The sequence below is a fragment of the Argiope bruennichi genome, chromosome 3, assembly GCF_947563725.1.
Source record: "Argiope bruennichi chromosome 3, qqArgBrue1.1, whole genome shotgun sequence".
Lineage (NCBI taxonomy): Eukaryota > Metazoa > Arthropoda > Arachnida > Araneae > Araneidae > Argiope > Argiope bruennichi.
Genome location: NC_079153.1, coordinates 121,176,544 through 121,192,417, shown reverse-complemented (window position 1 = coordinate 121,192,417; position 15,874 = coordinate 121,176,544). Strand labels below are relative to the sequence as shown.

At 31.9% G+C, this 15,874-nt stretch overlaps 1 protein-coding gene across 2 annotated transcripts in view; it reads right to left on the bottom strand.

Annotated features, from left to right (window-relative positions):
• The window catches only part of LOC129964107 (5'-AMP-activated protein kinase subunit gamma-1-like), a 190,033-nt gene that overhangs the window by 112,320 nt on the left and 61,839 nt on the right, over positions 1-15,874 (bottom strand). The window contains exon 1 of one of the 2 annotated variants that reach the window (XM_056078791.1): positions 1,170-1,311. The exons of the other annotated variant lie outside the window; for it this stretch is intronic. Coding sequence (XP_055934766.1) covers positions 1,170-1,217 — 48 coding nt within the window. The 5' untranslated portion in view covers positions 1,218-1,311. Of the gene's footprint in view, positions 1-1,169; positions 1,312-15,874 lie in introns of those variants that run through there. 2 annotated transcript variants of the gene reach the window in all.

Genomic DNA, 15,874 nt, shown 5'->3' with positions numbered 1-15,874 from the left:
TGTGTGTGTGTGTGTGTGTGTGTGTGTGTTTGGGGGGAGGACTGTGGAAGGTCTAAAATGTGGAATGTGGAGACCATAATCTGGAGTTCAAATTTGTTGATGATTTAAATACTTTTTCTTTGATTATTTCATAAACGAAAAAGTAAAAAAGGAATGAAACATATAAACGCTTTTTAGAATAGAAATTGCGTTAAATAGAATGAATTAATCCATAATTTATCAAACAAATAAGAAAATAATCCTGTCAGGTTTCTAAAAAAAAAAAAAAAAAAACTAAATCTGATGTTTGTTTTCTTTTCTGTCATGGGAAAAAAAATCGGGGCATCTCCAGGTTTTATAAAAATGTGCACAGAAGAAACTTTCGACTTCACTGTAAACAATTAAGAAAGACTCTGGAAAAGAGTAGGCTGAATCTATATTTTGAAGATTTACTTTGGATCGTTTCCAAGCACCAACAGTGTTTATATATGTTGATAACGATTCAGGGATAGTCAAATTTTGTCTTTCTTACAACGAAACAAATTCTCTTAAATTCAAAAAAGAATATAAATTGATTTCATGAATAATGTTAATTAAAAGAAGAAAATAATTAAAAATAAATTTTTTAAAGAAATTAATTTTTTTACATTGAAACAGATCTTTCATCAGAAAAATATTTCTAGAGGAACCAAAAAATATCGCGCAGGAATTGATGAAATCAACAACAATACAAGACAATGGATTAGAGGCATGTAAAAAAAAAAAAAAAAAAAAAAAAAAAAAAAAACTGGCAAATCTAAAAACAAAAGGGGTTGGCATTCAGAAAATTTTTCGTATTTTCTCTAAACAATCCCCCTCATGCATAAAATTTGGGCTTGAACGCCACAAGTGCTCAGAGATTTATTTTCCAAGTGCCACACATGAGTATTTTGTGCTTCGAAGTATGAAAAAGTAAATCGAATATCATTTTGCATGTCTCTTTTTCCAACTATTTGTGTCCAAAATTATACTTTTTCTTCTCTCCAAAAAATGATTCTTTAACTTCAGATGTAAAAACAAAATCAAATCAGAATTTGCAGCAAACTTTGAACAAACGTCAAAACTATTCCTTTGTAAAATCAAGATCCAGATATCTTCATTGCATAATACCTTTGATTCTTTTTTTAATACTGATAATAGCAAAATCTTACCTTATCTTTAGGAAAAGTTTCTTCCTTAAGTATAAACAAAAACCGCATTTTTTTAATAGTTCAGTTTTTCATTTACACATATCTCAGAAATATTCAATGCGTATTTCATTCTTAAGAACAAAATCGAACCGCCATTGAAAAAGAGAAGTTTTTCCTCAGAGAAGTGCAGAAGGCATACAATGCGAGGAAATCAGTTTATTAGATGCGCACTGGCTTTCGAGGTTACCCATAATTATGTGCGGTCTCTCCAATCAGAAGGGTGCGAGTGCTGCTCACATTTCGAATACTTTTCCTTACCTTTCCTTTGTTTCGGTTTCCTTTTACCAATTTCAAAGAGGAAATCTCGGGCGAAATTCTTTGACTACATCATGCGAATGGAGTGACTGTGCCACGACACGTGCCAGCACGCACGTTAAGAGCGTCTTTCACATCACACATAAAAGTATACAGTCCTATATTTATTTATTCGCTTTCTTATAAACAAACAGAAAGGTATGTATCAAAAAATATATAGACAGAACAAGAAATTTTGACGAATCTTCATCTTACAAAACTCCCCGTTTCAGAAAACACATTTTTGGAATTATGTCTGTCTGTGAACACGAAAATTAAAAAATGTTTTGATCTATACGGATGAAATTCGATATGTGGATTTTTGTATTAAATTTGCAGGTTTCTACAAAACTATGAACGTAATCCATTCACAGGAATTTCAATTCCAAAAGAAAACGCCATATATCTGATTGTTCCAGTACAAGTGAGCACAATAAACTACAGCATAAAAGTTAAGTGGTTAAAAACTGCTACATAAATTTTATAATCTAAAACGTATATATGTAGGTAATATCACTGACTCTCCGACCCGTCCGAAGGGACACGATAATAAATATTGAATGACCGGACCGCCGCAACAGCAACTTTGGCGAGAACTGTGGTTGAGTCCTAAGAGCCATCACCGGCCACGGTACAACCCGTCCTGAAGGAAGTACGTCTCGTCATCGATGGGAGGAGCCAGACTCCCACCTATTTATGTACCATCCAAGGTGGAGAGATCCAACCACCATGCCGGAAGCATCTCATCCTCATTTTGAGGTGTCCCCCCGGGAGGGATAATATATATATCTATAAGACTTTGAACCAAATTTATCAAGAGGTTGATTCTCTGTCGATTTTTATTTTTACGCGATAACATAAATGCGATAACATAAAATGCAATGACGTAGATAAAAAAAAAATGGTACACAGTTTTAGCATTTAAAGTGTAGATTCTTCTTAAATTTAGAATGAAATTTATCAAAGAGTTGATCGTCTATCTGTCTGTACCTTCGCCTGCATGTAAATAGGATAACTCAAAAATACAACAACTTAAATAAAGGAAATCTGAATATATAATTTTGTAGTCCAATGCCCAATTTTGGGTTTTGTTAGGAGAAAAAAAAATGCTTCCAAAACTCATACTAGATTTTCTTTACTAAACTACGAAAGGGAAAAACTCTTATGTACAGGACTCTAAAAAAAAATAGCATCGAAATTTATTTGAAAATTTCATGAGTACATATTCATGATCACACGTTTTTCAAAGTAACAATCGAGTTCAACTTTGTGACAAAATACAAGAATTCCCTAAAGAGATACAAACTCAAAGTAGAATAGAAGCAAAAGTTTAGAGTGCTGAATGTGAAAGGAATTGTAAGAAGTTCATAGCGCTTAATGCACAAAGGCAATGATCGAGTCTGTCACCGTCCAGAAACGAATAAACCTTTACAACTCTACCCTGGCAACATTTCAAGCAAGTCACGGAATTAAATTCAGTACGTGTGCACTCAAAACTATTGTCTTAGTTTTCGACACAATCCAAGTGCAATCCTAAAACTTTCAGTGCGTTACACTTCAGAACTTTATACACTCAATCATCTACTATACAATATTGCTCCCAAACATGAAAGTTATACAGTAATTTTAACTGAAAATCGTAAGAAAACAGATCCATCCATCTTAGTTGATGTTCTGGGGTGTTCATGAAATATTTGAGAATAAATTCTAAGAAGATGGTAAGAGTCAAATTTCCTTGACAGCGATGGTGGATTGTTAAACATCTTCTAACTCTAAAAACCTTGACTACTGTCAGGATATTTTTTTAAGGACAAGGACCATGTCTGCAGGATAAAAAGGGTATCAATCCAAGTTTGGGTTCTTGTCGGAATGTTCAATTCTTTTGGTTTTTGTGAGAAATATATCTATATACAAGCCATGAATTTTCTCACTTATTCCTTTAATCTGCCTACCTATTAAATTAAAAGAAACACGCCCTTTTACTCAGAGTTTTTGATCATTTTCAGCCCCTTAGTTTTCATATCATTCTCTGTCGGCGACATTTTATTCCTCCAGAATATCTAAAACTGGCACAAATTTCCTCAATCTTGGCGTCACCTGAGGGAGACATTATTACATTAACAACATTTTTAAAATTGTATTCAGTTTAATCGGAATTCTTCTGGATTTTGAAATGAAAATTAATACATAACATTAATTTCAATTAGTTATTTGATGTAACGTAGGTCCCCATATATCCTGTAAAAAGCACTAAATTTCTTGAAAAACAAAAACAAAAAAATTTGCAATGTTTTTGTTAGATATTTCCGTTTACTTTTTAATGAATTTAGATCTAATTACCTCTAGAAATGAACGAAATGTATTAATAAAAACAGGTTTTGGAACTGAAGAGAATAAAAAAGGAAATATAATTTGATTACATTCATAATTTTACATGAAGAAAATGTATCATAATTTGGATATCATTTATTTGACAATAAAATGTTATAATTATTATTATTCATAAAAGTCATTCCTATTAGCGATCATTCAACTAAGTTAAACATTTTTAAAATAAGCTTGTATGATTAAATTTATTTCCTAAATTAAAATGGCAATTAATTCATTCTAAAATTCAAGATACGAATAACGAAAATTTGACGAACCATGCTCTTAAAAGTCTTACCTATGGATAAGAATAATTTCATCAAAGAAAAAAAATTAATAATACTTGTCTATAACCTAATTCGGAAACAATGTTCTTTGTTGTTACCTATAGAATTTCAAAAGTTGAACGAAGAAAAAATATTCCGTAACTTCTGATAACTTTTTAAAAAGTAAAGTTTCAGCTTCAAATTTAGATAAAATTCAAAATTGTAAGTATTGTCTTAAAATGGCACTTGCTTTTAGAAATACAAATTTTTCATAAGTAAAAACATCATTTTAATAATCATCAAGAAAACACCATCATTAAAGCTTTTTTTTGTATACAAATTATACAAAGGGAAAGTTTTATAATTGATAAAAAATTAGAACTAGAAATTTTGATGAAATTTCATGTTTCAAACCTCTTTGAGACAATTTTCTACTTCCAATATTTTTTTTTTTTGCCTTCAATCAACAGCGCCATCTGTTGAGGCAACCAGAAGTTTTAAAATCCAATGCTTCCAAATTCGCTTAATCTTTAAAACTTGGCGCTTTTTTCCATTCCTTTTTTATTGGGAAACTATTTTTAACTCTCTCTTATTAAAATATATTTCTCGCCATATTCCATGCAAAAAATAGCTTTATGGAATGAAATCCCCCTGATTTTGTCGATACCAGAATTTCGCTATTAAACGATAAACATTTTTTGTTTGTTTGCCTAAAAGAAATTTTGCAGCTTCCAATTTTGTTAACAATACAGAGCTGAAATGGTATTTAAAATATCTCGGAGAAAATACAACAAGCAGAAAAATACAATACAAATTAATAATCTCATAAACCTAATATATTCATGCAAATATACAGTTACCATTATATGAGAGCTGCGTTAAGATAATGGTTAAGAATACGAAATAGGAGTGACATATTTTAACGAATCCATGAAAGAAACTTAAAGCTAATGTGTATACTTCAATAACAAAATTCAGTTACAAGAGGAGAAAAAAATCATAAAAGAAAAAGAAAAATGTCACAGCATATATTTATTTAAGGAAACTCCAATTTATATCAAAATTCCAAATTTTATTTATCTAGCTCCAAACTTTCTCAATTAGCGTGTTCGCAGATGTAGAAATTGACAAATGTAATTCGAAAAACGCCTTTTTCGAATTTAGGGAAGAGTCATGAAAAAAGGATACAAGACAAAATCACGAGTTCGAATTTCTCGACCAGTAATATATTTTGCTTTTGTGTATTTCTTATACGAAAAAGTAAGATTGGCAAGATTGTAGTGTATAGAGTGTGAGCTAACAATGGCGTTACACCGGTAAAGGGCTCGTGAATATACCATTTCATTTACTTTAAATAAGAATTAAAATACAAAAAAAAAAATTGTAAAACAAAAAGCAAAAACAAAGTGAAAATACAAGACATACCAAAAAGTAAAAAGAAATTGAAATTACACTTTGCAAAAGTTAAAATTAATATATTTTCTAACAGCCGCTGTGGCATGATGATAATATTCTAATATAACAAATTCAGAGCAGGGCACAAGTAGATGTTTTGACATGAAAATTGTTTACTTTAACGAACATCGGTACTTTGTTTTCAAAACGCAAAACTTATTCGCAAAGAATTCTTTGTGAGAACTGGAATCTACATATTTATGAGGCTGAAATTCTTTAGAAAGAGAAAAGCGATAAATTAAACCCTCAAAACGGAAAAGTCTGAATGGTGGCACTCACTAGCTCTGGAAGTTCAACAATGCAGTGAGAATTTTCCGACAGAACCCGAGCATTTTATAATTGCAAATTCATTCCCACTTCCTATTTTTCCCAAACTTTGTTTTGGAAAACAATGCCTTCTATATTGGGGCATTATTATTTCTAAAATTTTTACATTTATTAAACTGTAGCTCGACACATAAAAGTGTAGTAAAACAATATAGTTTACCAGACACATCATTTCAAACGAAATTATTACGCATTAGCATGAACTATGAAAAACTTTATTTTGCGGCTAAAAATATTCAACTCAGCTTCTGAAATCTCTTTCAATGTCTAGACCAGAATCTTGGAATGATATTTTGAATTCTGAATTAAAGCCAAGGAATGTTAATATAAATTCAAATGTCAAATAAAAGATCGTATTTTGTTTTGCTTTCAAAGAATTTGAACGAGAGTGAAAGTAATTCGGGATTTAATAAGAGCGAGTTGTGGTTGAATACTAATATGTAGAAGAAACAAGAATTTATTGTTATTCGCAAAGCGTTTTGAAAACTGACTTTATTTATTTATTATCACGAATACATTATTATGCGTTTTGATATAAATTCAGCAGTCTGAAAATGATTTTAAAATTATTAAAAATCAATACATACTAATTATATATAAGTAACTAAAACAGGGAAAGAATTATAAATCCGACAATTAAATAAAGAAAATAGATTAGAAAACACGAAAAAGAAATATTGAATTAAAATAGCAATTTAATTCCAGAACTTTTTTTAAAAAAAATACCGCGGAAATTTATCCGAAATTTCTGTAAGTCTTCAATAAAACCGATATTTCTAAATATTCAATTTGCTAAATTTAAAATTTTATTATTATTTATTTAGAGTAGTCTAGATAGGTGAATTCTTCATTATTGCTTTCAATGATGCTATTAATAATGATTGAAAACAACATAATTATTTAGATTTATTATCAAAATTGTCTCGTTCAGTTTTTTTAATAAAATGATTTAATGTACTAATAGAGAGATTCAAATTCCAAATTGAATCCCTCTATTAGTACAATTTAAATTGAATTTAACCACCACCACCTGTTTTCAAAAATTCTCCTCATAAATTTATGACGACGAAACAACTAAAATCACCTTTAACCACTTACAATCAATCGTTAACTGCAACCACCTGTTTCAAAAATATTTATTTGAAATAAATTTAGCTGCAACACCTGCTTTGAAAAATTCTCCTCATAAATTTCTGTCGCGAAGTAAATATTTATGAGTAGAATTTTATTATAATGGTCTATTTATATCTCGATTTCACTACGCATGCGTCAAATCCTTTAAATATGTAAGTTCATAACAAGAAATCCAGTTGACATTCAGATGTCTCAGATGTCCAGATTTATGAAATCTGAATTACAATACAATTCTTTGAGAGAAGCTGGCGGTTACGGAGATATCAAGAACTATTTGATTTGTAGATTATAGAAACTATTCAGTTTCATTCTCTGTTACGTGCAGGCACAACGGATTCGACGTAAAATCTAATTATTATTTTCAGCCTCAATTTCGCTTATAAATTTAGATCACATAAACTTTATACATAATCGAATATTAATTCTTATAAAAAACAAACAATGGTGCGAAAAATTTTCATGCGAACAATTTTTACCGCGATTTTCAGGACGTAGGTGGTATGGTGATTTGCCGCGATTTTTCACAATGGAGGTGAATTTCACGAAGTACAATGGCATTGTGATTTGTCGTGATTTTCATAATGAAAGCGATTTTCATGAAATACAATGGCATGGTGAATTACTGTGATTTTCACGAAGTACAATAGCACTGTGATTTGCCGTGATTTTCACAAAATACAATGGTATGGTGATTTGCCGCGATTTTTCACAATGGAGGTGAATTTCACGAAGTACAATGGCATTGTGATTTGTCGTGATTTTCATAATGAAAGCGATTTTCATGAAATACAATGGCATGGTGAATTACTGTGATTTTCACAAAGTACAATAGCACTGTGATTTGCCGTGATTTTCACAAAATACAATGGTATGGTGATTTGCCGCGATTTTTCACAATGGAGGTGAATTTCACGAAGTACAATGGCATTGTGATTTGTCGTGATTTTCATAATGAAAGCGATTTTCATGAAATACAATGGCATGGTGAATTACTGTGATTTTCACGAAGTACAATAGCACTGTGATTTGCCGTGATTTTCACAAAATACAATGGTATGGTGATTTGCCGCGATTTTTCACAATGGAGGTGAATTTCACGAAGTACAATGGCATTGTGATTTGTCGTGATTTTCATAATGAAAGCGATTTTCATGAAATACAATGGCATGGTGAATTACTGTGATTTTCACGAAGTACAATAGCACTGTGATTTGCCGTGATTTTCACAAAATACAATGGTATTGTGATTTGCCGTGATTTTCATGAAGTACAATGGCTTGGTGATTTGCCGTGAGTTTCATGAAGCACAATGGCATTGTGATTTGCCGTTATTTTCACAATGGAAGTGATTTTCACGAAGTACAATAGCACTGTGATTTGCCGTGATTTTCACAAAATACAATGGTATGGTGATTTGCCGTGATTTTCATGAAGTACAATGGCTTGGTGATTTGCCGTGAGTTTCATGAAGCACAATGGCATTGTGATTTGCCGTTATTTTCCCAATGGAAGTGATTTTCACGAAGTACAATGGCACGGTGATTTGCCGTGATTTTCACAAAGTACAATGACATGGTTGGTGATTTGCCGTGATTTTCACAATGTAAGTATTTTTACGAAGTACAATAGCATGCTGATTCACCGTGATTTTCATGAAGTACAATGGCATGGTGATTTGCCATGAGTTTCATGAAGTACAATGGCATTGGGATTTGACATGATTTTTACAATTGAAGTGATTTTCACGAAGTACAATGGCACGGTGATTTGCCGTTATTTTCACAAAGTACAATGACATTGTGATTTGCCGTGACTTTCGCAATGTAAGTGATTTTCACAAAGTACAATGTCATGGTGATTTTCCGTGATTTCCATAAAGTTCAATGGTATGGTGATTTGCAGTGATTTTCAAGATGGAAGTGATTTTCACAAAGTGCGATGGCATGATGATGTGCCATAATTTTCCCGAAGTATGATAGCATGCTCATGAGGTATTTAACACAGCAGTGGCTAGCAAGAACTGGACAAGGGGAATTATATATCCATCAATTTTGTGAAATCGAGGAGAAAATATCTTTGCAAATTATACTTTTTTTAATGACAGAAGTAAGTAACTAAGAATGAAAGGAAGGAGAAAAATAAATATTAAGCTTCAGGCAACCTTTAATCTGGCTATGCCACTGAGAATCAAAAAAGTTCAATAATCTTATTCTAATTCCATCACAGAAGTGTGATTTATGTACATAGACCTTACGCGCGTTAAATCGAACGTCGAGCGTTTCTTCCTATCTGTGTGGCGTGGACGTTTTGAAAGGAGAGGCCATCTCAAATGCTGCTCTCAGCATCTCAGTACGATGGAAAGTGACAAGATATGCCTCAATAAAGGCCTCATATTACTTCAAAATGGGAATTAAATTAACTAAAATTAATAGTGTAGTGTATGCACAATATAGTGTTGCAAAAGCACACACAACCTATTATTTTTTCTTGCAACTAATAATAAAATCTATTTAGGAAGTTCTATAAGAAGTATACTTTAAGTTCAAATCTTCAAAAGGAAATACCTGTTAAATAGCAAATAAGCAAGTTAGATATAACATTATTCTAAAAAGAGAGAATATATATATATATATATATATATATATATATATATATATATAACCGCGGACAGAATACGTCCGTTCAGAGCATGGCACAAAATCAGAAGAGAGCGAAAAAAGAAAAGCTAATGAAATATTTATCCCCGTGATTATATACCATGAGCATCTGATAGGGATTTCTTTAGACGTGTCGATTTAAATAAAGGAATTATAGGGATCTTTTAAAAAGAATGCGCTTCAGTTGACAATTTTTTATCTCTTCACTCGGAGTGTGGGAATTTGTCGACTTCAGCAATTTTAGAACTTGTGTTGAAATAGTCAAATAAAAAAGGTGTAATTGGATCAGGAAATAAGAAAACATTTTAGAATGAATTTAATATGGGCTAAAGTAAACTAAAAAGTAGGAAATTAATTAGAATTGAAAATTTCGATTTATTTTTACACAGGAAACATTAGGCACAGGGAAGAAGCGATGAAACTATGTCGCGGTGCTAGAGCATAAGGGACAGAATGTTGTCCCATCAGGGATTTTATTTTGAGATTCTGATAGGGATTTTTTCGCCACGTGCCGACTTAGGCAAGGGAATCTTAGGTATCTTTGAAAGGTATGCGTGGATGTTAAGAATTTTTATCCCTTCACTTGGAGCGTGAGAAAATGCAACAGAGAGAGCGTGTTTGAAATAATTAAACAAAAAAGTGGGAACTGGATCAGGGAAAAAGTCATCATTTTAAAATGAAGTTAACATGGATTAATTTAAGATAAAAGAAAATTAATTAAGATTTAAATCAGATTTAAAATTATCATTACATATATAGAGAGACTAAAGGAAAAATTAACCAGCAGTATGACTACAGAAGTTAATCCAAGAAATTTATAAAATATTAAAGATTTTTAAAAACTCATGGCTTAACAATAGCTATGAGTTCATCTGAAGAGTTTTTGCAAACAGGTAAAATCACTTTAACAATTAAAAAACGAGATACTGACTAAAAAGATAGCTTTCGTTTCAAAAGTTGTGTTTAAAGGCAACTAACTCATAAGCGTCTGCACAAATAATCAAGAAACTGGAAAAGAAGTTCAAATTAATGAAAGATTTCGAGAATTATTTTTAGCTTTTTTAACAGCCCCAACCTGTCCAAAGTGAAAGAGTTATGATTCATAAATATATATTTTTTTCTCTAGTTCTGGAGGAATTCCAAAGGGAAAAAAGAAAGCGCGCGCTTTCAGAAAGAGGGAAAAAAAACGGTTTTCACAAAAACAAGGAATAGCAAAACAAATAAACCAAACTGGGGAAATATAATGAAAAAAAAAAATTAAAAAAATCCAGCGGAAGTGGTCTTCCAAAAACTTTCTCGCATTGTCTTTAATAAACTTGTAATGCTAGAGAACGTCTTACATGCTTTGGCGCACAACAGTCGCGAAATATTAAGTTTCGGCGTGAATTAGCATTTTTACTGAATCTATCGTGTCATTCTTGGAGAGTTATTTGGCGATTAATCTCCGGCATGCAGTTAATAGTATGCGAAAATCAATTGTGTGCTTCAGACGCGTTTTTCTCAATCGATATCAAACAAAAATTTGGCACAGAATTGCATTTACAGTTACAAAATTCCATACCAAATATCATATATTTAAGTCATTGCGTTTTTGAATTATTGCGTTAACATGTTTCTGAAAGTACAGATCAACAGATAGTCAATTTGTAGTTGCATTTGGCTCAAAATTTGGCTGGTGTCTGTCTACACGATATTAAAACTGTGTATTGAATTTTATATATCTAGCTCTCTTCGTGTTGTAATTATCGTGTTAACCTATATTCGAATAGCCGGATACACGAACTTCCGCTAAACAAATTTTACTCAAAATTTGACAGAAATCTGTAAATTTGGTGTAAAGATTGCATACCAAATTTCAACCATCTAGCTCAAATCTATCTTTGTCACAGACTGAGAAGCGGGCATTTTTCAAAAATGTGTTTTTCGAACTCAAAGAGTTCTAAAACGAGGAGATTCGTCAAAATCTCGAATCCGAATTTTTTGACGATTACAACACTTTCTCTATACTACAAATTCGGGAAAATAAAATACCAGAAAAAAATATACAACTGATTAATCCCAAAAGTAAATAGAATAACAGAAGTAGGATCCAAAAACAAATATCTTGTAGAAGTTTGTGAAATCGGAAACAATACAGGACAATGAACTAGAAGCTTGTAAAAATAACGGACAATCAGATCTTTAGGGTTAAAATAAATGGGGTGGTCATTCCGAACATTCCTCAAATACTCTCTAACAAAGGTGTTATCACTCCTTGCAACTCATAAAATTTGGGCGTGAATGGCACGGGTGCTCAGATATTTATTTTCTGAATTCCTCGCATGAGCGTTTTGTACTTCAGAGTATGGTAAAGAAAAATATATGTCATTCAGAAACCATATTTTGGTATAGAAAACCATATGATATATATATATATATATATATATATATATTTTCGATATACGAGACCAAAATTAGATACGAAACTCATATTTTAATAATAAAAAAAACCCACATACAAATTTAATTTGTTTACATCCCCATTTTTGTTCTATCGCGTTTACGTGCGAGTTAACGTAAATTAACCCTTAAACAGATAATTAACTCTTTGACAGATTTGGTTTCAAATTTTATAGTGATCTACAGTTTAGGCTCTAATTTGTGTACCAAATTCTATCCACATAGCTCTTTACGTTTTGCAGTTATAGTGTTCCCATGCACACGACCTGACAAACTTTCTGTAAATAAATTCCGTTCAAAATCTGATAGTTATCTACAATTTTCGTGCAAAGACTATGTATCAAATTTTACCCATCTAGCTCAAAGCGGTTTTGAGTTATTTACCAATAATTCTGCATTTAGAATTGTCTATTTGTGACAATTCGAGTTCGATTATCTGATAGAGAAATCATATCACTGACTCTCCGACCCGCCCGAAAGCACACGGATAAAAAATACTGAAAAACCGGACCGTCGCAACAACAACATTGGCGGGAACTGTGGTTGAGTCCTAAGGGCCATCGCCGGCCACGGTACAACTCTTCCCGTCATCGATGGGAGGGGCCAGATCCCCCACCTATTTATGTATACACCAGGGTGGAGAGATCCATCCACCATACCGGAAACATCTCATCCTCATTCCGAGGTGCCCCCCACCCCCCTGGATGTTTTATCTGACAGAGAAATCGAGTACAAATATTTTACAGTTACAATAGTTTTGTGTGCATGTGTGTGTGCGTGCGTGCGTGCGCGCGTGCGTGCGCGCGCGTGTGTGTGTGTGTGTGTGTGTGTGTGTGTGTGTGTGTGTGTGTGTGTGTGTGTGTGTGTGTGTGTGTGTGTGTGTGTGTGTGTGTGTGTGTGTGTAGTTCGTATAAGAGAAAGTAAAAATGCATACAATATTAACTGCGAATGCAGAACTATAATACGCTATAATTGACAAATTAAAAAAAAAATGGTAATATTAGAAATGTTTTTGTTTCGAAATCTCACCAATCTTCAAACTTGTATTTGAAATGAATGGAAGTAAATATATTACATTACTGAGATAATTAAAGGACATTAATAACAAAACTAATATAATTTTGATATTTATAATTTCAAATTAATAAAGGTTCCTAAAATGTTTTTTGCAATACCATTATTCATAATAAATAATATTAAAACTGGTCACATTTTATTAACATCAAAATTATATTTATCTTATATAATATATTATGTTATATAAAATCTTAAAATAGTTTTATTTAACCTCTGTACTTGTTTACGTTGCAATGCTAATATCACTTTTATTTGCATTTATTGGCATTCAAGTAATAATGAAAATAGAAAATTACATACAGAAAACTCTCAGAATTAAATATATTCAAATGTTTCGCATTTTGTTATCATACAAAGCTCTTTATCACTATGAAACCTAATTATTTTAATTTAAAAAAAAACTAAGCACTGCATTTGTCCCAAGTGCTCTCAATAACTCATTGATAATGAGTTCATAAATTAATGAATGCATTCATCATTAATGAATGCATTCAGTTCTCAATGCATTGGCCTATCTACGCAACCTTTTAATCAAATATATTTCATTAAAAATAAATCGATGAAAAAATATATTAAATAAAATTTAAAAAAACAAATATCACGTGAGTAGTTCTACTTTTTCGTGCTTGCCAGAACCCTTTCTCTTTTCCTGTTTACATCCCATCCCAATCATCATTATCTTTATACAGATGGTAACCGGGGAACACCTGCACCATGAAGCAGCGGGTGTTCCGCGCCAGCGGAAGAGGCAGATAGAAAAAACTTCCTCTATTCGTCGAAAATAATAATCCAAATATCAACGGGAATCCTTTTTATAAGGTCTAATCTGAAGGGAAAGGCTTGCGAAAGCGGTTTTGTGGAACCCTGCCTATTCCTGTCGTTAATACCTGACGAATAGGAAGCTCATTTAGAATAAATAAGATAGTATAGGGTTGTTTCTTTTTTGTCTTCGTATGAAACTATGAAATACAATGAATATGAGAAAATATTTCGGATGTATTGCAACTTCAGTGTAATTGATAAAAGGATTGTAAAGAACAGAATGATAATATCATTATATTTCGCTGTTGAATGTAAAATGGAAACAAAGACCTCCAATGAGGCCGGATTTATATATACGCAAAGTAGGAACTGTCTAATGGCTCACGAGAATTTTTTTTCGCTCCAAGGCTTCGAAATATTTTTGCTTTTTAATTCATTTAATTTTGTAATATCACTGAATTTACAAAGGCTGCATATTCAAACTTATTAAAATTAAAATAAATATGATGATTCAAATGTTGTAATATTATTTTAATAGTATTCCAAATTAATTACCTTTTGTAAGTTTTACATTAATTTATATATATATATATATATATATATATATAATTTCAAATCACCATTGTTCTAAAAATTTTCTAATCACTCCAGCTTTCCTGTAACTCCTAATTGCGCAGGCTATTCATTTATCCACGGAACCAAAACACTGAATCGGCAAGATACTTTCTAGAACTATATAAATAGAGATTTTTTTTTCTCACAGCTGCTTTTTACTGCTTTCTTATAGGTTCGCTACGCTGCTGACGCCATAAACTTTAATTTGTTTTTTTATGGGAGGACATGATTTTTACACGTGGAAATATAATGATATGGATCTCTTTACATCGCAACACAAGTTGAAGAAAAAAAAAAAAAAACGTATCTTTACATCGTGAAAAAAATTGTTTTGCAGATTAGAACGGGCTTAAAGGCTTACGAGATCTGTATTGCTTAAGGGCCTCCAGAGGGCTTCATTTGGCCCTGTCTTGAAGATTAGTGATAAGGCGTAAAGCAAAAACATTCTATTTTTGCTTACACATAAATTGTGTTGTTCTATAAATAGAATGCCAATAAAAATAATAAGAAATTTCAGCATTCAGAATAATGTTATAATCTTAAATAGGGACGCGGTGGCCTGTTGGTAAGGTCTCGGCTTCGGAAGTAGAGGGTTTCAGGCTCGAGACCCGAAGAATCGTCGCTTAAGCGGGCCTGGTGCACGTTAAATCCCTCGGAGATAAACGCTCTCCCATTGGTTTGGTGCAGAGGTTTGGAAAATTGGGGAGGTGCCAGCTCATGCACCTTCCTTGTCATCTGTCCGCGGTTCAAAATTACGAGGTCCATCCCAAATTAGCCCAAGTGTTGCTTTAAAACGGGACGTTAATAAAACTACACTTATTATGAATATTAACTTTATTCTTGTAAACAAATTAAAAAAGAGCGAACATATTTCTGAAACATTTTATATTAATAACTCGAATGAAAAATGATAGATAAATTCAATAGCCTGCTATATTTCCATTGATGCGGTTTAATTCGTTATTACTGAGGAAGAACAATAATCGGAAAGAAGCTATTAAGACCTAGCTCCCCCCCCTTATTTCCAAAAGAATCAAAAATAAATGCTATGACAATAAGCAACAAGGTTAACACTAAAATAAAAATTAATCATAGTAATGGATTCGAATTAAAATATGAACAGAATGTTATGGAATATTAGTTACAAAAGAAGAGAAGTATTCAAAGTGTGAAAATTTTTCTTTATAAAAAGTCAATGACTAAATAAAAGCCATTTATTTCTTCTAAAATATCAACCATTAATCAAAATCAAATTTTAAGCAAAGCAAAGAAA